This window comes from Tetrao urogallus (genome assembly GCF_951394365.1).
Source record: "Tetrao urogallus genome assembly, chromosome: 20".
NCBI classification, from domain to species: domain Eukaryota; kingdom Metazoa; phylum Chordata; class Aves; order Galliformes; family Phasianidae; genus Tetrao; species Tetrao urogallus.
Window position 1 is genome coordinate 4,418,921 of NC_136833.1, and position 22,210 is coordinate 4,441,130.

The 22,210-nt window shown below is 51.5% G+C and overlaps 1 protein-coding gene across 1 annotated transcript; it reads right to left on the reverse strand.

Annotated features, from left to right (window-relative positions):
* Positions 1-498: 498 nt before the first annotated feature.
* Positions 499-22,197, reverse strand: DTX2 (deltex E3 ubiquitin ligase 2; the record flags this gene model as incomplete). Its single annotated transcript, XM_079545051.1, has 10 exons — positions 499-723; positions 927-1,016; positions 1,449-1,610; positions 1,702-1,860; positions 1,949-2,019; positions 2,995-3,039; positions 7,965-8,096; positions 12,799-12,857; positions 17,298-17,892; positions 21,891-22,197. 10 exons carry the CDS (start codon positions 22,195-22,197, stop codon positions 499-501), a joined length of 1,845 nt encoding a protein of 614 aa, XP_079401177.1.
* Positions 22,198-22,210: the final 13 nt, after the last annotated feature.

The window sequence follows — 22,210 nt, forward strand, 5'->3', positions numbered from 1 at the left end:
AGGATGAAGGCAAAGCAGCAGCTCTCCATGGAAATGAAGTGTTTATTACAACCAAGAGATACAGGTATCTGCTACAGGGGCAGGAGGCTTTGCTCAGAAGGAGCTGCAATGACAAGGAGGGAGGCCCTCCTCTTTCCAAAGTGCTCTTACGGAAGAGATGCTCCTGTCCCCCCAGACAGCACCGGGACTGGGGTCCTGCCTTCACAAGGGGCCCTGTCACCTCACCACCACTCTCCCAGCTGCAGACACCAACCCTACCTGGACATACAGTCACGTTTTCTACAAAAATAGCTTCCCTCCAGGAAAAAAAAAAAAAAAAAAAAAAAAAAAAAAAAGACTGTACAGAGTACACAGCACTCCCACATGACAGAATTATTGCTTAGGGTGACAGATGGTTAGACACAGAAACTTAAGGCAACACCATTAAGTGCACTGGGTGGGCCCCTGGGCAGGGGGCCACAGAGATGTGCACAGCCCAGCTGAGCCCCTCAACACCACTCATTTTCTGAGGCAGTCCTCGGTGACGCCCTGGGCAGCCAGCTCTGCCAGCACATTGTCCAGGTAGTTGGGGTCAGGGTAGCCGTGGCCACTCAGGTTTGTGTCCATCTCTGTTTTGTGGTGGATCTCATTCCATACCACCGTGTTGCTCTCACCAGTGGTGCTGGAGGTGCCCACTGTGAAAATCAAGCGCCTGTTCCAGGCCACTTTCAGGAGCTCCAGGACCTGGGTGGGGAATGATAGGAAGGAAGAAAGTCAGAACTGTCCTTCAGCAGCTAAAGCCACGAAAGCTGTTTGCCAGAAGCTTAACAGCCTAAATCCCTGCTGTAGCAGGAAACCAAGGAAACAAGATCCCTTCCAACCACTGGTGTATCCCCCTGCCACTTATCTGGTGCCCCAGTAGGAAAACCCATCACACAACACCTTACCTTTCTGCCTTTCTCATTGTCTGGTAGGTAGCAATAGCGAGGAAATCCCCTTGCTGTGTAAGGCATCCCTGGGTTGGGGTGCTCAGGGCCCTGCAACAGAGAAGACGTATTTGGCACTTTCATCCTCAGAGAGCAGCAAAACTGGGGTAAGCACGAGGATTTGGCAGTCCTATATCAAAGCAGCTCTCCACGTGAAAGCAGCAGAGCACTGCTAATTGTAGGAGGTATCTGACAGGTTCCTATGGGACGTGCTACATCATGGGTCCTCCAGGAGGCGCCTCAGCTGGGATACAGGTAAAGCCAGCTCTTCAGATTATGTGAATTCTGGTGGCAGAAAATCCCATACCACAGCTTTTCCACATGGCCAGAGGAAACCCTCAGAAGAATGGCATCTGTGGCAGCTGCTCAGCAATGGGCTGCTTGCAGGCAGCACGTTGGTGCCCTGTGCTTCTGTGGGAGGGAGGGGCCCTCACAGCTTCAGCCAGCAGGCTGCAGCTGCTGCCAGGGGCAAGCTATGCTCACCTGAATGCCTCTGCTGATGTGGTACACAATCTGGATTGTCCCACAGTCCCTGTGGCCAGGGAGGGATTGAGGGAAAGTGGAGACCTCCATTTTGCCTTTGGGCTGAGTGCCAGTTTTCTCTCCATAGATGGTCTTACAGGAGGGGCACTGCAAGCTGCCATCCTGTGGGGAGAGAAGCAGGTGTCAGAGCTCTGCAGTGCATCGCCCAGACACAAGGCACACGGGACCTGGTGGGGATGGACTGGCTCAGTACCTTGTTTCCATTGGAGTACATGGCCAGCACACAGAGCACGTGGAAGGAGTGCTGGCAGTTCGTCAAGCGACCGACCATCTCTGCCTTGATTGTTCTGCATTCACAAGCGTCGCTGTAACCTGAAGGAGAGGCCAGCTTCTCCATGCAGATGATACAGTCCTGGAGAACAAGACAGCAAGGAGAAGGCCACCGTGCAGCACCTTATGGAGCAGCTAGACAGCTCGTGTACACCACCACAACTCCTCACCTCATCTGCAGGAGTGCCCTTCACCTCCACCAGGTATTTCTTCACCACTGCTTCTGGGTCGGTTGGTGCTGCTGCACAAGGAGAGAGGAGAAAGACATCAGACATACCATGAGGTATACAGGCACTGCAAGGTGACAGTAACTGGCCAGCATGCCAATGAGAAAGGTATGGGTTAGAAAGGACAGAAAAGGCTGCTCCAGCCAATCCACAGAAGCCCTCCAAAAGTTCCCCCTGCCAGCAACAGCTGGAGCTGGGACTGAGTGCTGCAGATGGGAGAATCCACAAGCACAAACCTCTGTGTGCTCACAGGTTTCCCATTAAGAGGATGGGAAATGCCACATAGCAGTGGATGCTTGCACCCTGTGCAGCACACTCTGGGGAACCACCTGCAGCTGCTGTGCTCTGGGTGCCCTTCTGTATCCCAAGTAATGTCGGACAGCCCCAGCTGAACTCCAACTCAACTCAAGGACACAGCAGACTCAGTGGGAAAGAATTCTGTCACAGGCTATTAGAGGAGAAAAGGCATTCCCACACCACTCAGCTGACAAGGAACCTTCCCATACCAGGAATAAGACACTGCCAAACCCTGCAGCTGGCCACTTCAGGACAAACCCAGCCATATACTGAGCAGCAGACCTTATCTTGAGTACAGCAGAATTAGCCTTGCATCCTTAACACACAACAGTGTCTTTTCTCTTGAGCTTTTACACACTCAAATCTAGTAGAACACAACACAAGTCAAAAGATACACAGAAGAGTTTTATAACAGGTGCCCTATTTGCAGTACAAGACATTGACATTTCCCTGAGCATAACTCTCTTCTGCCAAGGGAGGAGTTTGCTTACCAAAGCACGGCAAGCACATGCCCCCATCCCCTCTGAAGGGTTACAGGATTAAGCACCAGACATCACACAAGACCCTGGTCTGGTTTGGGCCAACAGCATCAGCCGTCACTCAGCTCCCAGTCAAACCCTTGCTGGGAACTGCACTGCCTGGCCAGGCCTGGATCCAGCCAGTGAGCACTGCACCCAGCTGGAGCTCCTTACCCATCATCAGGCCCATCGCAGAGGCAGCCAGGCTCCTCCACCAGCCTGCAAGAGGAAACATTTGTACAAGTGATGTTAGGCCTGCAGCCGGCAGGAAGCAAAGTGAGACCTGTCACTTGGCACAGGGGGCTCCTCACTCTTCCTGCTCTGCTCCAAGCCTGCTTCTGGGGAGATGAAGCATGAGATGCACCAGTGAGGGCTGCTCTCCTCTGTCCTGGGGCAGACAAATTCTGACAGGGGTTGGACAGCCACAAGCACCAGTGCTGTTACCCTGGGGCTTGCAAGAAAGCTGTACTCCAACACTCCCTCAATGAACAGTGGGTTCTGTTTTCCAGATAACCACTTCTCATGGTAGAGCCAAACACGTAAAGCAGACAGGAAGGACTGCTCACCTGCCAGAGCCAGCATGAAACTGGCAGAGATCTGTGAGTTGGCACAGACCTGGATCAGGCAGGAGACTGATTCCTCTGAATGCCACTGGCAGAGATGGGCAAAATGTGGACAGGAAGAACGCACCTCTTCACTGCAGAGCTAGATCCAGAGCAATGCAAGAGATGAGGCAATGAGCTAACGTGGGTGGAAAGTCATTTCACTAGGGAAGATGGATGAACTGGGTGCTAGGCTCTCCGAGATGAAGGCACAGTCATTAAGACAAGTTATTTTAAGATGGGGATTCCTGGCCATTCTGAAACACTTGGCATCTGGCAGCATGAGCAGCAGGAAGGTACAACTGAGCACAAAAAGCACAAGTCTGTGGTGTGAGAGGATGCTCCTCTGAGCCAGGCAGGAGATGCGTGATGGCTCAGGCAGAGTGGGGCTGAGAGTTTACTGCCCTGGAGCCCCTCAGCCAGGAAGGTGCTAACATGACACATTGAGCATTAAGTCAAACACAGGAACTTGGAAACAGCAGTTTTCCACTTCAGGAGCATGCCAAAATTCCTTGGAAAAGCATTTCCAATGGCTGCCACAAGAAGAGCAGGAAACAAACAGGAGCCTGAGCGAGCCTCCACTTTCCAGCACTCAGGATAAGAGCTCAGCAAAGCCAGAAGCTGCCTCAAGGCTTCATCCTGACCTCATGGGGAGCACTGCTGTGTTGTCCACTCTGCTGGGACCCTGCTCACATGCAGTGGATCAAGACAAAGTGCCAGCCAGAAATAGTGGCACAGGGATGCCGTCTGCCTGAACTGCCTCTGCTCATCCTCAGCTCAGCCCACCACCTCCTGTGGCCAAAGCTGCCCCAGCAGGGTGCTCTGTGATGTCCCTGCCCCAGGCTCCAGCTGGCAAACACAGCGTGGCACTGCTCACATGTGGCAGCTGGATGCGGGCTCTGGTTGGTAACTGCAAGAGACGGTCGCAGAACAGCAGGAGGCTTCAGCTTCTGCTCTGCAAGTTTTGGAGAGGACACGCACACAGAGCAGGCTGCCACCCACCGTCCATCCTCTTCCTGAAGTACTGATCGCACTGACTGCGTTTGCATTCCTGAGGGTCCCACGCTGCCCACAAGACTGATCACAAGTCCTCCTCTATCTTAGCTGGTTTTCAGGTGTCTCTTCAAGGTGACCTACCTTCTGATTTCCTCTAGCTACAGGCTGGAGAGAGCAACGCCAAGAAGATGCATGGACAAGGTGGTACAGACACCAGGGGAAACAAGCAGAGCATGTGTCCAACCAGCAGCAGTGCCTGCCCAGCACCTGGCCACACACCTCAGCTCACCTGCATGACAGATTTAGCAGCTTTAGAGCTATTCACCTTGCCATGCCCCAGAGCAGAGCAGCAGCCTGCCCAACCAGTAGCTGTGGCACGAGCCACATTTCCGCACCGGAATCACTCACGTACTGCACCATTTGCTCTGTGGAAGCATTTGCTTCCAAGCTTTTGTTCTAGCCATCCCCTGGGATCAAAGCCTGCTTAGGCTCCATGGTTTTCAAGATTAATAGAGGACTGGTCAATTCTGCTATTGCATTTTCAATGCTCATTGAAATTTTACCACCAGCTGGTCTAATGCTGTGCTACTGATCTATCCAGGATGTGAAGGAATGTTTACCATCCTTTCATTTACCAAAAGGAATAATGACTTTCCTTAATGCTTCCCCTTCCTCCCCATAGATAATAAGCCACCTGCTGAAGCAGGGCTTTCCAAAGGCAACATTTCACAGATGTGTTTTGAATCCTCACTCAGCAACTGCTTGCAGCAGTGACACCTCCCTCCTGTCCCCAGGAGAGCCATGCAGTGAGCAGCACACAGGTTCAGACAGGCTGTTTCCAGCAAATGCCTTGCACAGTCACCCAACACCCATGGCTGGGAGCTGCAGGCAGCTGGCAGCACACTGAGAGCCCACCAGCAGTGGGCTTCCCCCATACATGCAGCACAGTGTTGGCCTGTGCCAGAGACATCACTGCCAAATAGCAACACCATTAACAAGTCCTGACTAATTAGTGCCTTTGTTGAGCATAACCCAGCTTCCTAGAAAGTTGGATGCAGTTCTGTCAACACCACCTTACCCAGATCAGTGTGCAGGTACAGGTTCAATGTTAAGGCATTTTTCAAAGCACCCCAGCAGGGCTGTGAGGCCAAAGCACAGAGCCCTTTAGGGCACTCTCTTGTAGCAGAGCTAACTTGGAGATTTGGGACAGTGCCACAGCAAAGGGCAGGGTGTGCCAGCAGAGTAAATGCTGCCATGTTTCTGCTGCACCCAAGAAGAAGGACTGGAGCTTGCAGGAGGCAGCAAGAAGGACTCAGTAGGAGCACACTGCACCCACCACCATCTGTTTTCGTCCCAGTTGCTGGCACTCACACTGATGTGCCTGCACCTGGATGCACAGCTCCTGCTGGAGCTCTTAGGGACAGAAAAATCTGAAGAGTTGTGGAGACGCAGAAATTCAGGGCACAAAATGGACCTGTGTCTGCCTATTATAGCTTCAGGGTTTATAAGAAAGAGAACCAAAACAGTCTGACAAAGTCAAGCTCATTACTGTCACTACAGGACAGCACTCCTTGGCCATCAGGAGTGCTGCACAGGTACAGCTTGCTCCTGGGGGCACCAAGACCCTCCTCGTGCAGCAGCCATGCGCTCGGCACTCTGCAGGTACAGCCTCCCTGCCCCCAGCAAAGGACTTCCTCTTGCTAGCTTACTACATCTTGTTTTGGAACAGAGAGGGGCACCCCCTTCCCCTGGATGAGCACTGGAAGCAGCAGAGCTGGCAAAGCATCTCCTCTGCAGCACATCCTGAGCAAAATGGTTGGACTGAATCCTGCTATGCCAGACGGAAGGAGCCGTACTGTGCTCATGTCACAGACACAGCTCCTTCTGCTCACATCCCCTCTCTGCCCCTCAGGCTGGAGGTTCCCTGGTCCCACCAGGTGGCATTGCTGAGCCACAGCACGCAGCTGGCAGTCACAGTTCTCCAGAGCAGCACTGGGCACAGCTCCCACAGCTACCCTGTGCCATACACACAGTGCGAGACCCAAGGCAAGCAGAAGCCTGGCTGCCTGAAGGCAGCACTCAGCAGCCCCTGCCCAACTGTCAGTCAGGGTGGGAAGAAACAGCCCCAGCAAGCAACATGCGTGTGCTGCATCTACACTGATGGAGAAAGGCGCGCTGCTGGAGTGGCAGGGCAGCGGTGGGACATCTCACAGCACTGCAGCCACCCCTCTGAGAGGGAACGTGGAAAGACCAGCACTGTTGCCACACATCACTGCAGCGTACAACAGCTCTGCAGCACTAACCATCATCAGTTCACTGCTGCACAGCACCTGGGGTGCAGCACAGGGCAAGGGCTCAGGAATGCTGCACCAGTCCCCTCCAGCTCTGCCTCTGCTCAGTTCTCCTCCAGCTCTCATGTTCACATCTCCTGCTCTTCCCCGCTTTTCCCCCTGCTTTCTCCTCCCCCTCTCACACATCCTACTCCACATGTAGCATCTCTCATCGCCACCATTTCCACCTCCTTCCCGCAGTTCTGTACATAACACAGTTCTGCAAGGCATCTCCTTCCACATTAAATGTCTGTTTAGTGTCCCCCTTCAGAGGGGGTTTGCCTGCATCTCCTGCTGAGCTCCCTCACTGCATGTGCTGGCTCTCAGAACCAAACACCAGCAAGCTCCAACACAGCCAGGTGCCTCCCTACCACTGCCACGAGGTTCTTCCTGCTCCTGAATGCAGACACGTCCATGCTGGGCACCCATGTCAGGCAGAGCTGTGGAGCCTGCAGCTCCCTCTGCTTATCTGCAGTGAGAAACTGGCTGCCCACCCCAGGACATGATGATCCTCATGGGTCCCTTTCAAATTAGGAAGTTTTATGACACTCACTCCCGCAGTTCCATGGAAATCACACACCATGGGAACCACACTCCACAGCAGATACCTACAGCCTTCAAGACAGAGGGTGCAGGATGCCAGCAGCACTGCAGGGCAGGAGCCAAGCCCTGGGGGCTCATCTCAGCAGGGAGCGACCCAGCCCTACTTGCCACCACACAGCCACCAGAGAGGGTTCTACTACCTTCCATCTCAGACAGGAGTGGAGAAAAACCCATCCCAGTTTGGCCCTGAATGCCCTACGTGACTCAGAAACCTGCTTGGCTGCAGGATCCTCCTCACCTTATGACTCAGCCATGGGCACAGCTCACAAGGAGACCTTCCCTGAGACAGCACCTGGAGAAGTGCCAGACCCCAAGGGTTCAGGGAACCTGCAGAGATCAGTCATGCACAGAGAGCAACTGCACTGCTCCAGATCTCATGACTGATGGAAAGAAGCAGTGCTTCCATAGGGCAGGGTTTGCCTTCTCACCTTGTTGTACAGCCTGTCAGAGCCCGCACGCACCGCTTCATCCTTGGCAGGATGAGCATCACGAGCCAAACCAAGAGAGCCAACAGGGTTCAGGGGAGAGACAAGAGGAAAAGAGGGAGGTAGAACAAGTGCAGAGAGATAAAGAGGAGGAGATGGAAGCAGATATCAGTTTGAGCAGGAACTACCTTTCTTGGACACTTTCCTCCCCTCCTTAACTGAGCTGTGTTTTTTAGTGGCTTTATGGGTGCTGGCAGCTTGCGGCACACAGGTGAGGTGCACGGGGAGTCCAGCGGCTGACATCAGAATAGCCGTCATGCCTACAGCAGGTACGAGATCCACATGCAGGAGGGAAACAACGGGGAGACACATTCATTAAAAAAAAAAAAAACCTTCACACTTTCAAAGAAAATTAAAAAAAAAAAATAGAACAAAACCAAACCCAGGCCCTTGATTCATTGAACATAAAACACCTGGCAGGCAGCAGGATCGGAGTCAGCACAAAGACAGGATCCAGAGGCCTTCAGAAGGAAGAACCTGGGCAGCAAACAAAAGTAGGGAGATGGGGGCATTCTCCAGGCTGGGGTTGAACAGGACCTTCCTCTCTGCTTTGGCTTTAGGGCTCTCAGGCATTGAGTCTGCTTAATGCAAAGCCCTGAAGGCAACGCTGACCCTGGGGGGCCTGGTGTTGCCTGAGCAGCTTGGGCTGAGCACAGACAGAGCTGCCCTGTTCAAACACTTTGAGCCTGAGACTGCTCACCCTCCCTGCCCCAGCCAGCACCAGGACTGCTGCGTTCACCGCACACAGATTATTAAGGCAGTGACTCGTTCACAAGGAGAGCCATCCCCTGAAGATAAGAGCAGCACGCACAGAGCCACAGGACTGACCCTACTGATGGAGTATGACGTTTGCCTGGGAAATTCAAGCCTGTTGAAGGCAGAACATCCCTAAGGTGACACACTGCTTTAAAACTCACATTCCATACACCTGCATGGCGTTCTCAAGAAGAGAATTCCCCCTGCCACAGTCAAAAGCCATTCATGGCTGCAGACACAGCAGACAACCCAAAGCCAGCACTTCCCCAGAAGTTGTCTGTGCTGAACCACATCCTAATGCGAAGGAAATGCTTGCCAGCATCCCCAGGTCTGTGCATAGCTCATGGCCAAAGCTGAAGTTACCAAGGCTTTTGTTTTTCAAGCCCATATTCAACTGAGTTGGGAACAGAAAAGCAAATGCATCACTCAGGACAAAATAAGGTACCAGCCCACACAGCACTGAAGATGGAGTTACAATGGAAACAAGCACAAGCAGTAAGGCTACTTCCTGCCTGCAGCACAATAGAAATCCCCTGCACAAAGCCCATGTAAATGCCCCACAAGCAGAACCAGTCCCCATGCAGCCCCAGCCATGTTCTGTACCAGCTTCACATAAGGTCCAAGTGCAATACACATTCCACACGCTGTTAAGTCTTCCACGATGCAAGAGTTAGATGCTTTTACTAAACAGCACATAAGGACCAAAGACTTTCAGACAGAAAGCATTTCACAAGACGGGATACGAGACACAGTCATTTGCACAGGACTGCCCAAGGAAGGGCCAGGCTGCCCCATGCACTATATATCCCCCAGCACACAGGTAATCCCAAGCCAGAAACCCTGTTAGGCGCTGCCTTTGCTGAGCCAGCTTTACATAACCCCCCTCCCACACCCAGGAGCTGCAGGGACAGAGAGGATCTTTACAGCACAGCGGCACCGAGTCAGTGACCTCACCCCACCACCAGCATCGGGCTGTTCTCAGCATGAGCATCAAGGGAGCAGCATAGACACTGACTGAACATCACATCCACAGATGCCACGGCTTCCTGCAAGTCACAGACTGCTGCATGCTCCCAGCCCCACGCTACACCAGCAGTCCTGCAGCCTCTGGGATGCTTTGAAAACAGCTCAAGCATTCCCCTAACAAAAGCTACTTGCTTTTGGAGGCAGTGAGCAAAGCTGAGTAGCTGAAGCCCAGCAGCTGCAGAGCTGCCACCTGCTCGCACCAGGCAGGTATTGGGTCTCTGAGGCTGTGAATCTCAAACTGCCTGACCCCACCGGAGCCATGAAATGCCATTTCCCAGCCTAATGCAAAGGAGGGAAGTGGTTAGGCTGTCTCAAATGCTCATTTCTCAGCACTGTGATTACACTGATTGCAGAGGCTGACATTTGGTGAGAAGTCCAAAGACCAGCAGGGATTGTCACCACCCACACACATCTGACTGATATGCAAATGCAAAATTAATGCTCCGTTGAGGAGATCAATGCCAGTTTGCTAACTAACATGCAAAATCTGCTGCAAAAGAAAAAAGAGAACAAGATGAAAGCAGAGGCTGGGAAACTGACTGCAGACTCCATGTCAGAAAGCAAGTGAAGAACAAGACACAGAATCCCACCTAAGCTCAGTTACCCACTAACATGGCCCTTCCAGCACCTTGAACAACTTACCCAAAGTTGTCTACCAGCACTGTGAATCACTGCAAAGCAACTAAGTACTTATTCCAGGAACTCTCATTTCACCAGTTGCAAAGGCAACAGCAGGTTCACATGCACAGAGCACAGGCTAAGCATGGGACAAGGAGAGCTGCCCCCAGTTCAGTGCTCTCCCCATAGACAACCTTGAATTGGCAAGAAAAGATTGTTTTCCATTTCTACCTTCTGCTGCCCTCACAGAGACGCACGATGAATCCTCTCTTCCTACAGATGCAAACCAAGAGAGCATTCAGAATGGGTTTGCTCCTGTGCTGTGTTGTTCTTTTGGCTTATCTCAAACACCAGAACAATTCCTCCTTTGGAGTGCTGATACAAGGCTGGAAGTCTCAGCATCCAACAATCCTCCCAGAGCAACCAGCAAGTGATCCCAGCCTTTGTGGAAATGTGTACATGCCAAGTGTGTCTGTATATGTGCAAGAAGCACACGCACCCTTCCCTCTTTTCTCTTGCTCAAAGCATCTACGTGGCCACAAGCACTATGTTACAACTCCAAGGGGTAAAGTTATTTTTGCTGCAGCTCTGACAACATCCACCAGCTCTTCTCAGCCTCCCATGTAAATAAGGCACTTTTGTAATATCTTGTGCAGAATATTAGCATGGGGAAAACACCCTTACGTAATGCACAGAGCACCAACCAGCTGCTTACTCACTCCCAACCCAGCACACCCAACCAGTCACAGCTCAAACACTGTGCTTTAACAGTTTGCTGAGACTGATATTTAGGCATTTCTCTGTACTAACCAAATACCAAGAGTGGAAAGATAGATTAAATGACAGATTTTCCATACCTTAAAATATTAAAGTAGCAGAAAGTAAGAAAAAACAGAACAGGGTCTCAAAGTCAGCTTCACGATTTCTGGAGCCTGGAGCTGTGGAGCTGCAGTGTTATGAATTCCTCACTAAGATCCCAGGCATTCATCACACCACCAAAGCCCACCTTCTCACTAACAGCAGCAGGATCCCCCATGAGCTGCTGATTCAGAACTTCAGATTTCTCCCCTCCCTGCCCCCTCGGAGCATCCCAGGTCTGATCACAGCCATGGGCTACAGAGACAGAGGACCCAAAGGAGATGCTTGCCCTTGGCTGCTTCTGCAGTGACCACTCAGCCCAGCCTACACCACCCTGCAGCCACTCAGACCTCCTACTCACTGCCTCCCAGGGATCTGGAGACCTTTCATATTAACAGGGAACAACTTGCATATGTAGAACAAGGTCACAGTTAACACTATTAACAGCCTGGATTCAGTAGGGCTTGTCAGCCCTTTGCTGCATTTACCCTTATGTGATTAAGTAACTAATTACAGTCAGTGCTAATAGCCAGGGGATGAAACTCAAAGCTCTCACAGTGAGCCCCGCTCACAGGTCATCCTCCCAGACAGAGTGGGAGCTCTGCTCTACACCTCATTTCCAAAACAGGGAGCTGGAGGGGCTACATGCTTCAGCAGCCCTGCATTTAACTTTATGCGGTGCCCTTTGGCTCTGAAGATCTACAAGGCACAATCCTTGCCATAGCATTAAAAGTGGATGACCAGAAACATCAGTGCTAGGGGATCACTAGGGCAAAACCTGCACTCCCAGCACGCACTGTCACACTGCAGTCCTCACAGCTGCAGCCAACCAAGGCAGAACACCACCATCAAGTTCTAGCACTCAGATTTCAAGCACTTGCTGAAAGCTATAGAGCTGCCATTTTCAAGGCAACGCCATTTCATGTTTCACAGGCAAATCTACTCTGAAAAGCAGCTTTGAAAACTGGCACTTTCCTCCTTCTCAGATGCACTTCTTGGGTATATTTAGGATCAGATTCACAGGTTTCAACGATAACTAGCCAGCCTGCATTGTGTTGCCACAGGAGACAGCAACTGATTTAACTTCTGTTTCTTCCTTTCCTTATGGAAATGCATTACAACCCTTTTTAAGCAAAGGGCCTGAGCTTTTTGTAATAAAACCACAGAAAATAATTTCATACAGAAGTCTGCACTACAGCCTTCCTCCTCAAAGGAAGGAACAAGGAGAAAAAAAAACAAGCAGTTGCCAGCAGCACACAGCCTGGCCCAGGTTCCCATAGCTGGAAAATTAGCACCCAAACTTTAAATACACCCACTTGTCCTGATAGCTCATAGCCTGCCTCTAAACTACAATTCAGAAGCAGAGCTCATCTCTCCCACCCCAAGACTGACTGCACACCAGCTAGCATCCTGCTTTTACATTAGCAAAGTGCTGATCCATGCTAACCAACATCAAACCCTTACCTCAGCTAGAAGGGAACAAAGCCTTACAACAAGCTCTACTGAGAGAAAGCAACTGCTAAGGTCCAACCTGTTCTCTCTCAAGTCTGTTCTTTCTGCTGTTTGGGTTTTTGGACTAGAACGCTTTCACTACTAAACACAAATCAGTTTCCTTAAGGGCTGAAAGGAAAAGTAGGTGCCAGAGAAAGCAGTTGCTCACATAACCTTAAGAACAAAGCAGATAAAGCAAAACAAGATTGTTACCTGCTAAGGCTTGGTTCAGCTTGCTGGGCTTGGACATCTTGACAGGAAGATTTAGAGCACTATAGAGAACAAGAAAGAGAAAAATTGCAAATCAACAGGTGAGTGAGAGCTAACTGAGCTACAGCAGCACACAGCCTAGATATTTAACAGGCTTTAATTACTCAGGTGAGGCTCACCTGGGACCCCCCCACCCACAAATCCCACTGGCCCAGCAGCCATACTTAGGGAGCCCACCCCTTTATAAAGCAGGGTTCTGATGGCTGCTGTCCTTGAAGGTACTATGAAATATATGAACAAGAGGAGAAATACTGAAAGAGGCTAAGAAGAGTTTGGCACCTGGTTTAGAGGTTAACAGACAGTGGACACCAAGCATCCCTTTTAGATTCCTAGCTTGCTTTGGTAGCATTTCTCAGTGCTGGCAATGGCACCTTAAGCAGTTTAGGAAACGTGGGTAGTTGTTCAGCAGGAGATGGAAAGGAAAGCAGCAGCATAGAAGCTGAAGGGATTGCTAGGAGCAAGCTTGACCCCAGCTTGAAGCCCACCATGCTGGCACAGAAAGTCACCTGTGGGTTTTGCCTTAGGTGGCACACGGGCACAACAGCTCACGGGCAGCAGCTGCAGTCACCTCCCCAAATCAGCCTCAGTTGCACCTGGCCACTACTTTAGGAGGGCCGTTATCAAGTTCCTGAAGCCACCTTTTGTCTCTGAGAACCTAGTTCTCTCCAGCTGGGATGCAAAACCTGCTGCTGTATTCAACACAGCATCACAGGCAGCAGTCCCTCTCTGCAGCCCTGCTAAGATCCAGCAGTGACACATCCCTACCTTGCTGTTTCCCTGCCTGCTGTGTTTGCAGCAGGTTCCTGTATGCTCCGATGCCCTGAGGGAACCCTGGGTCTCAGTGTACTGTTGGCAGTCTCCAGACCTTTAAAAGGCCCTCCACACTCCAGAAGTTCCCTTCCTTTCCTGTGTTTTCCCCTGCGTTGCCCCTAACGTTGCAACATTTTCAAGTGATGCAACCAATTGTTCTCACCGCAGCCCAGTCCAAACTTCTCTGACCACAGTGGAAAGACTCCTTTCAACTTCAAAGGGCTCCTAGACCCTCTTCATGACTTCTTTCTTCCCCAATTTTGCTCCTTCATCACAGTTCCTTCTCACTTATTTTTCTCTCCCAATGCTCCCCCATCTTCTCCCAGCAGAAAGCAGCCCGTGACACTGCGGTCAGTGACAGCACTGGTCTGTGACAACAAGCAGCTTTGTGCCCAAAGTGCTGCAGCAACCTGGCTGCTTCCATCTCCCCTTCCCCATGGAAAGGAAAAACACAGCAGAGCTGAGGATTCAAGGAAAGGAAAGCCAGAGCTGATCTGGGAGGGGGATGACGAGCACTTTGGGAAGATGGCAGAAGGATTCTTTCCTTTCTTTCCTATGTTGCAAGGTCCTGTCAAACCCTGGATGCAGAGCTTCTGTGAAGTGAGAAGAACCCTCAAGACGAACAGTAAAAGCAAACTGTGTTAGCTCTGACCGCAGGAATGCTTTAAGCCAACTAAACTGATGACACAGGAACTACGTTTTTATTTCACATGGACTACAAACACGCAGACTCAGTCTCCAGTAGGACGTGCTAACCTATCCATGTGAACACGGGGGCAGGGCTGCCACGTGCAGAAACCTGCAGAAACCCCAGACACGAGGCTGACGAAACCAAGGGAAATTCACACTGTGCCGCCTCTGCCACAACGCTGCCTGGGCAGATCCGAAGCCGCAGTGCGTAGGAGGAAGCGTTGCCATGCTAAAAAAGGTGCACAAACGCAACTCTGCGCTTACGTTGGGCCTGAGGTGGTTTTTTTTTGGAGAAGGAGGAAGGGGGTAATGAAGAAGGATATTGCTATGGCTGCGTAATACATATTGTGCCTTGCCTCTGAGTGGGTGCGTCTGTTCCCACACCTCTGCTGCCCAGAGATTCCCAGCTGTTGCCTGCGTCTCTGAGCCAAAGCTCAGGCTGTGCCTGCAGCAGCTGAAAGTCAGTGCCTGCAATCTCTGAATGCTCCCTGCTCTGCACCTCCTGAGCGCATGGGAAGATCTGGGGCTGCAGCACAGGATGCTTCCCAGCATGGCTTCACCCAGGGATGGAAAACTGCTGGAGGCAGTGCTGCCTTCTGTTCTCCACACAGCCCTTGCCACAGCACACTCCATCTGCGGCTCTCAGTGTAGTTTGCAAGGAGGCTGGATTTGCTATATTTACAGCATGGGAAGAAACTGAGGCACGAAGAAGCAAAATAACCTGCCCACATTTATTTCATACACTACAGCAGAGCCAAGAATATTAACATCTACTTATGCCTTGGCTTGCTCCAGCCAACACTCCTCTCTGTTTTCCAGAAACTCTGATCCTCTTGAGAGCATGGGGAAATTAAATCTGCAGCATGCAGTGCCCGAGCTCTACCCTGACCTCCATCCCTGCAGCAAGCAGGTAACATTCCCTAACATTCCCCTGCCACTGCTACTAAAAGGGTGCAATGTGCCCATGCTACCACCAACCTGCACTGGAGTGAGCCCTGCCTGTCCATGGGAATAGCTGTCACTGCCACACAGAGAACTGGGCAGTTCTTCAGGATTAATTACATCTCTCTCAGCCCTACAAGAGAGAGGATTTCTTCAGGGCTGACATTTTTAGCTTCATTTCCTACAAGATTGGGTGCATGTAACTGGGTGTACGTAACTGCACTGCCTTTCAGTCTCCAGTAACTTTTGAGCTGTCAGTTACAGCTCAGCTCCAGCAAAGCAGGAGCTGGACTCCCTGCAAGCTTTGTAAATGTCTGCCAGGGGTGCGTGCTTCAGGGTAAAAGGCCGTACAGTGCACACAGCACAACCTTTATTAGACACCAGAGAATCCCTCAGTGCCACCACTCCCTTTCCTGCAGCACACACTGCTCTGTCACAGGCAGCACAGCTCCATTTGCTGGTGGATGTTTGTGCAAGCTGCACTGATGGCCGCAGGGAGGGAGCAGCTGAAGAAGGAATTGCATGGTGCAGCTAAGACAGCCAGAGACACGCAAGCCCTTCCTGGGACAAGGAGCGCAGCATAATTAGCACCTCATCCTTGCAACCTCAAAAGCCTCACTAGTGATGCAGAGGAACTAACCCACAGAGCTAAGCTGAGGGGAAAGACAGGGAACACGGGATACAATAACTAAGGAATGCTGCGGGCTTAGGAATTAAATGAAACGCATTGTTAGTCCACGCTACTCCGGTTTCCCTTAATTGGCAGAAATGAGGTATTTTCTGCTGGAACATGGCCTTCACGAGCCTGGGAACATAACCCCAGCCAAGAGCAATTACCCCAACCCTGCACTATTTCCAACTCACCACATGGGAAGGAAGGGGAAAAGCCATCCTGGGCTGTCAGCTGGTGTTGAAAGAAGTCCTTTCACATAATGAACTGCAGTGGAAGACAGACTGCCCCATGTGCATTCATCTGTCTGGTCAGGGGAAAGGACAGAGCCCTTGGAAAGCTAACGTCAAAGGACTATGAACACCTCCAAGGAGAGAGGTTCAGCAAGTGTGAAAGGCTTAAGTCCTGCTTAAGACACAAACTTCAAAACTCTGCTAATTGCATGGAGCAGAGTACACTTTCTCCGCCCCTCTGATCTCTTATCTATGCCTTTACCTGGGCTGGCATGGACAGGTAAAGCAACTCTGGCAAGTTTGCCTCTAATTGCTCAGATGCTCACAGTGATGCTTGAGATGATTACAGCACAGAGCATACACACTGCTCTATACGACTGAAGGAGCAGTCAAACAGCCCTTACACAACCCTCAGTTCAAAGTGACAGCAGCTGGAAGATGCTCAGTGTATTATCATCAGCTCTTGGAAAGAAGACAGGCCACGGGAGACCAGCTTAGAAAACATACTGTGTGCAGTGAAAGCTATGAGTATCTTGCTTGGTTTGGGTATCATAGATATCAACCCAGCAAGAAGACAGAGGAAAGTGCTCCACTTTGTGAAGGAGACATTGACTCTGCCTGCTTCAGCCCCAGGGATAACCGACTGTGGCTAGGCTAAGCAGCTTGTGCACAGAAGAGAAGAGGGCAGCATGGGGAGCCCACAGGAGGCTGCCTTCCATTCAGCCTACAGCACCTGCAGGGCTTGAAGAGAACTGAAGCATATTTTGAACGAAAAAGGAATGCCTGTAAGTCTCCTTTGCGTTCATCTGTTATCTCCCTCAAAATGCCACCTTACATTTCCTCATGCTTGCAGTATCTCAACCTGACCTCTTCCTCCAGTGGTTCAATGTGGCTTTCCTGGCTGACAGGGATGAAATTTCAAGTGGGAAAAAAGCAAGGGAAAGCAGAAAGGAAACCTCCTTATCCATCAGACACCAGAAGTCTGCCTCCTTTTAGGGAGAAGAGCTTAGCAAAGAGAGGCTCCTAAACAACAGAGACCTGAGTACAGCAGGTCTCTGGCACACACACAGCACTCAAAGGCGAGTCGGGGTCTGTACCTGACTCCATTAGAAGTAGACAGTCCTGTGCTGGGGCCCACAGCACCTCCAGCCTGGGGCAAAGCCCAGCTGCTCTGTGCATTGAGTCGCGGCGTCGACCTCGCTCCAGACAAAGCGGGTTTGTTATAGGGCACAAAGCCGACGCCAGAGGAACTCCCTGACGTCGTCCTACCAGAAACCTGAGGTGCAGCAGAGGAATTGGGGAAGTTTGTCACGGAGTGCCGGAACCGCGTGGTGATGGGGCCAGTCCCACCGTTCAGCCAGCACTGCTGGCACGAGCAACCCGTCCCCGTGTGAAGGGGAGCCGGGGCGGCCGTCACGGGGTATGGATTGTCCACCCGCCTCCGAACGCTGCGGCAGAACCTCGTGGTCTTGTTGGTCTGCACTTGAGCCACCAGGTCGACCTCATAGTTGTAGCCTAAGGGGCCGAGGTCCACCCGCTGGTGCCTGGAGGCGTGGGCTTGCTCCAGGAACACGCAGACGTTCATCTCGTAGGGGAACCAGCCACGTTCGTCGTTCTGCCACTCCCAGATGATGCCCTGCTCGGCTGCTGAGTCCCTGGGAAAGAGGTGCCTGCGGACTGCCCGCATCGTCCCTGGTAGGAAAGAGGGGGAAAAAAAAGCACTTTGAGATCAGAGAAGTGGACTTCAGTGATGCGTTTCTACACAGATCTGCGGTGTTTAATGAAGAGCGCTAGCAGACCTTCTCATCCCAATAAAGGTGGTTTTCACAGAGCTCAGAGGAACAGAACACCTTGGAGATCTCTGTCCCCCAGCCAAATCTGATTGAGGGCTGGCAACAAGTTCAAAAGCTGCTGGGAAGAAGGGTGGGAAGGAGAGAGGATGCGGAGACCAACACACCCAGGTGCGAAGGAGCAGCAATCACAGATGCCTCACTGACTTAAATAAACAAAATCCAGGCTGATGCACAGATCTGGTAAAAACTTCCCACATCCTGAACAACAGAGTAACTATAGAGACACAGCACCTACAGAAAGTGCTGCTGGGGCTGAAGGCCCACTTCCCTCTGCTGCACAAAGGCCTGGGCAACCCTCCTCCCATGAGAGGAGTCCCATGAGGGCAGGACAAGGGCTTCAGAGAAGGAAGGACAGACCCAGCTTCTCTCAGTTCCTGACTGCTGCCAGACGAGCATAGAGAACCGCAAAGTCATTTAGAAGCTGCAGAGAACTCCACATAAAAGAGCACTGAAAGCAGACACGCTGTCATTGCAAGGCTCCTCAACAGCAACTGCAGGAGCTCAAACCCCCCAGAAGCCAGGTTCTCCAAGGGGATCTTGCTCAGTTGCTTCTTTAAAGCAAAAAACCTCCTGAGAAGGAAGTGAGCCACCTAACAGGACAGAAGCTGAAACCTCTGCAAAAACAGGCTCCTGCAGCTGGGCCAGAACTGCTCCTCGCAGTGGGAAAAAACCTCAGCAGCCCACTGCATTAAGAGAAGCTGGGAATACCCTGGGGCAAGTCTGGGAATGCAGGCAGGTGGTGGGGAACAGGAATATAAAGCGCTGTTAACACAAAGGAGTTCAGAGAACAGCACCAAGAGGGAAAAAAACAAAACAGTCTTTAAAGCAGTTGCGAGGGCTCTGACCCTGAACTCCAGGAAAGAGGTGAAGGAGCACATCAACAAACAAGTATCTGCACTTCAGCCCTGCTGAGAACTGCCCCAGGATGTTCTCGTGGCTCTGTGGGACTCCACACCACCTGCATCAGAGGGCAACCTGTGCTGCAGCTCTGCCAACAGCGTGGAAGTCGTATCTCTGCTCCAACTGCACTCCTAAGCTTCTTTGTGAGCAGCATTGGTGGTTTCTGCCTGAGTGCTTTGGTGGCCAGACCATGAGACCCTGTGAAATTCCATACCTGCCCTGTAGGATGGCTCAGCCAAAAAAAAAACAGACTCCTGTGGGATAAGGCCTAGCTCTGGCAAAAGCCTGGGTGGAAGGTGTCAGCAGAACCAAGCTGACCTTCCCCAGCCAGAAATCAGTGTCTGACATGGGAAAGCAGAGAACACAGCCAAGAGTATACTCAAGCAACGACTGCTCCCGTTCAGCAATCAACTCCTGCCAGGTTTTAGAAAGACTGAGTGCACAAATCTATGTTCTCAACAACTGGGGAAGATCTGAGCAGAGGGAAGAAGGATGAGATCAGATTGGGATCAACATGGTGAGAGAAGCCCTGCGTTTAGAGATGGATGCTGGGAACCTGCTCCCAGCAGAGAGGAGACCAGCACAGGTTAAAGAAGGTGTTGGAAAGCTAAGCAAGACACACAGGTAAGAAATCAGCAAGGCAGTCCCTGCTCCAGTGGCAGGTCAGAAGCTAAAAGCAGCACAGGGAAGACTTCAAGTGTTTGCAAGTGACGTGCAATTTTAAGATCCCCAAACTGCAGTGGTGAGAGGAGATTTTAAGAGTCAGTAACAGGAGGCATGTGCCTCATGGAAGAGGTCCCCTTCCCCCAGGCTGGCAGGGAAGCTGGCATTTGTCTCCCGAGTGGGCAAACAGCTGTGGCAGGAGGACAACTCCTGCTGCTGCCTCACATTCACTTCCAGCTAATCTGCCCAAAGCAGCAGCTGAAGCCTGCAGCTAATCCTGCCCACAAGATCCTCCTGCACAGCTGTCACTCCCTGTTGGTAGAGATGCTAGTCCCATTAACACTGGCTTCCTGTTATTCTCCCTGGCTTCCTTTGAAGAGCTATTTGTCTGTCTAATAGCTAATGAGCAGAATACAACAGCCTATTTTTTGCTCTGTTTAAAGATTTTTCATGGGGATGTTTCCTGCAGAGATTCTTTTCTCCAGCAGATGACAAAGGTCAGCTGGCTGCTTCCTCAGAAAGGTTCGTGTTTAAGGCAGAGCCCTGCAGAGAGAAAGTCTTCCTTAGAAGTGGGCCACAAAAAGGGGATATGAGAGCATTCTCAACAGTCACACAAACATAGGAACAGTTACCCACGCAGGGAGGCTCACAGACCTGGCTGCTCTGATCAGCATCCCTCCGAATCAGTGGGAAACTCTGCAGGAGAGCTACAAAATAGAATGAGCCTTTTTGTTGTTAAAAGACCACCACAAACCTCATCCACAAAAAGAGGACATCACGTCATCCAGCATCATTTCAAAAATGTACTGTGCTGTTTCCCTGAGATGACTAAACCCAAAGCATCCTGCAACGGACAATATAACTAGATGCTTTGAGGCCTTTCACAAAAGACTAAAGAGATACAAGACACCTGCACACGTGAAGAAAGATGCCCCAGTTACACTGAGACACATCATTCAGCCTCCCACAGGTAATCAACCTCCACAGGCTGAGATCTCAACCTCACCCAGCTGGGATGTGTCCTGGCAACGGATGGCATTCTGGTGAGGGAGGACCTGCAGCCCAGGTGCTGGATGGAGCACCAGCTGCATGGCTCCTGCACAAGTGCAGTGTGAAAAAAACAAGGAACAGCTGCTGGTGCCAGCTCTGGTGGTCTGTGCTGTGTTGCTTAAAGCCACAGCCTTCAACAGAGCTTCCAGGCCATGCTGAGCCAATCCTGCCAGTGCTCAAGACGCTTCTAGGGAAAACTCACCTCAAGGTCACTGGTAAGCACTATGAAGTCAGAATAAAACACGGATGCAGCTGTGATGAGCATTCACCACTCCAAGCACTTCCCTTTCCTGTAGGAATTGTCTTGTTGCAGCTGATTCAAGACAGTGCTCATTTCTTGCTTCAGCTGGCAGGAACCCAGCACAGTGCCCAACTTTGCAGCCTGGTGTGATGCTCAGGCAGCGTGCTAAACATGACTGCGTCCTGTGGCAAGGGGTAAGGTGTTGGCAAGGGGGAAAACTGATGCACGAAGAATTTTCCATTCATTTAGGGATGTGTAATGTAGAATCTCCCTGGATTTTCTGAAGATAAGAGCATACACTCCACCCCTGTTTTCTGAGCTACAGCTGCTCAGCACATCTGGAGCAAAAGAGGGCAGGAACCATATCAGCACATTCTGAGCCAGTAGCCCCAGTGACCTCAGAAAATCAAGATGAGAATGAAAATTAAACTTCAGCCCTGTAATTATGAGCAGCCCATCCTTCCTCCCTGGGAGGGAGCAAGTAAGCCTGGAACAGCAGCAGTGGGAGACTTTTGTGCAGCTGCATTACATTGTTCTGCCAGAGGCAGGAGGCTTTCACAGAGCAGCTTGCACAGGATGGCAGGCCAAAATAGAGCAGCCGGTACACCTGTTGCAGAGAGAACAAGGGATGCAGCCAGGAAGGTTTCAATTGCAAAAAGGCCTTTTTGTGGACTGGTCTTGTACGCGTGAGGGCTTGGGCGGGGGGCAGGCAGAAAGTTTCCAGCTCTGAGGAGTCTAGCTCACAAGCTCTGAGCTCCAGAGGTCTCACGATGAGGCTTTTCTCAGCCCTGTGTGCCTGGCACAGCCCTGCAGATTCATCAGCCAACACTGCTTTGCTCACATGCCGGGTGGCACACAGCATCAGGAGAGAAGATGCAGCACACGGCAAGTGACAACAGTGTCAGCAGAGCTTTGCAGGGCTTTCTCTTTAAGCACACAAGCAGGCTTACAAAAATGCTGGCATGAGAAGGAAGCTCCCTTACCTGTATCCTGCCGGAACTGTGTCAGGCTTGGGATGTCGATGACATAGGGGGCCAAGCTAGCATCCGCATGTCCCAAAGAGATGCTGCTGCTGACAAGCCCTGATCCTGAACGCCGTCCCTTCTGCTGAGAGGCCTGGAAACCCTGCTCAATGAATCTGCACACATCTCCTCGGTATGGCCGCCACCGGCCAAACTCGTCCTGCCATTCCCACACCGCCACTGCTGTGGAGCTGCTGTGTCCTGGGATGGAGACAGGGGCTCCAGGGGGCCCGGCTGAGCTGCTTCCAGCTCCCTGAGCTGCTGCCATGGTCTCCCCTGAG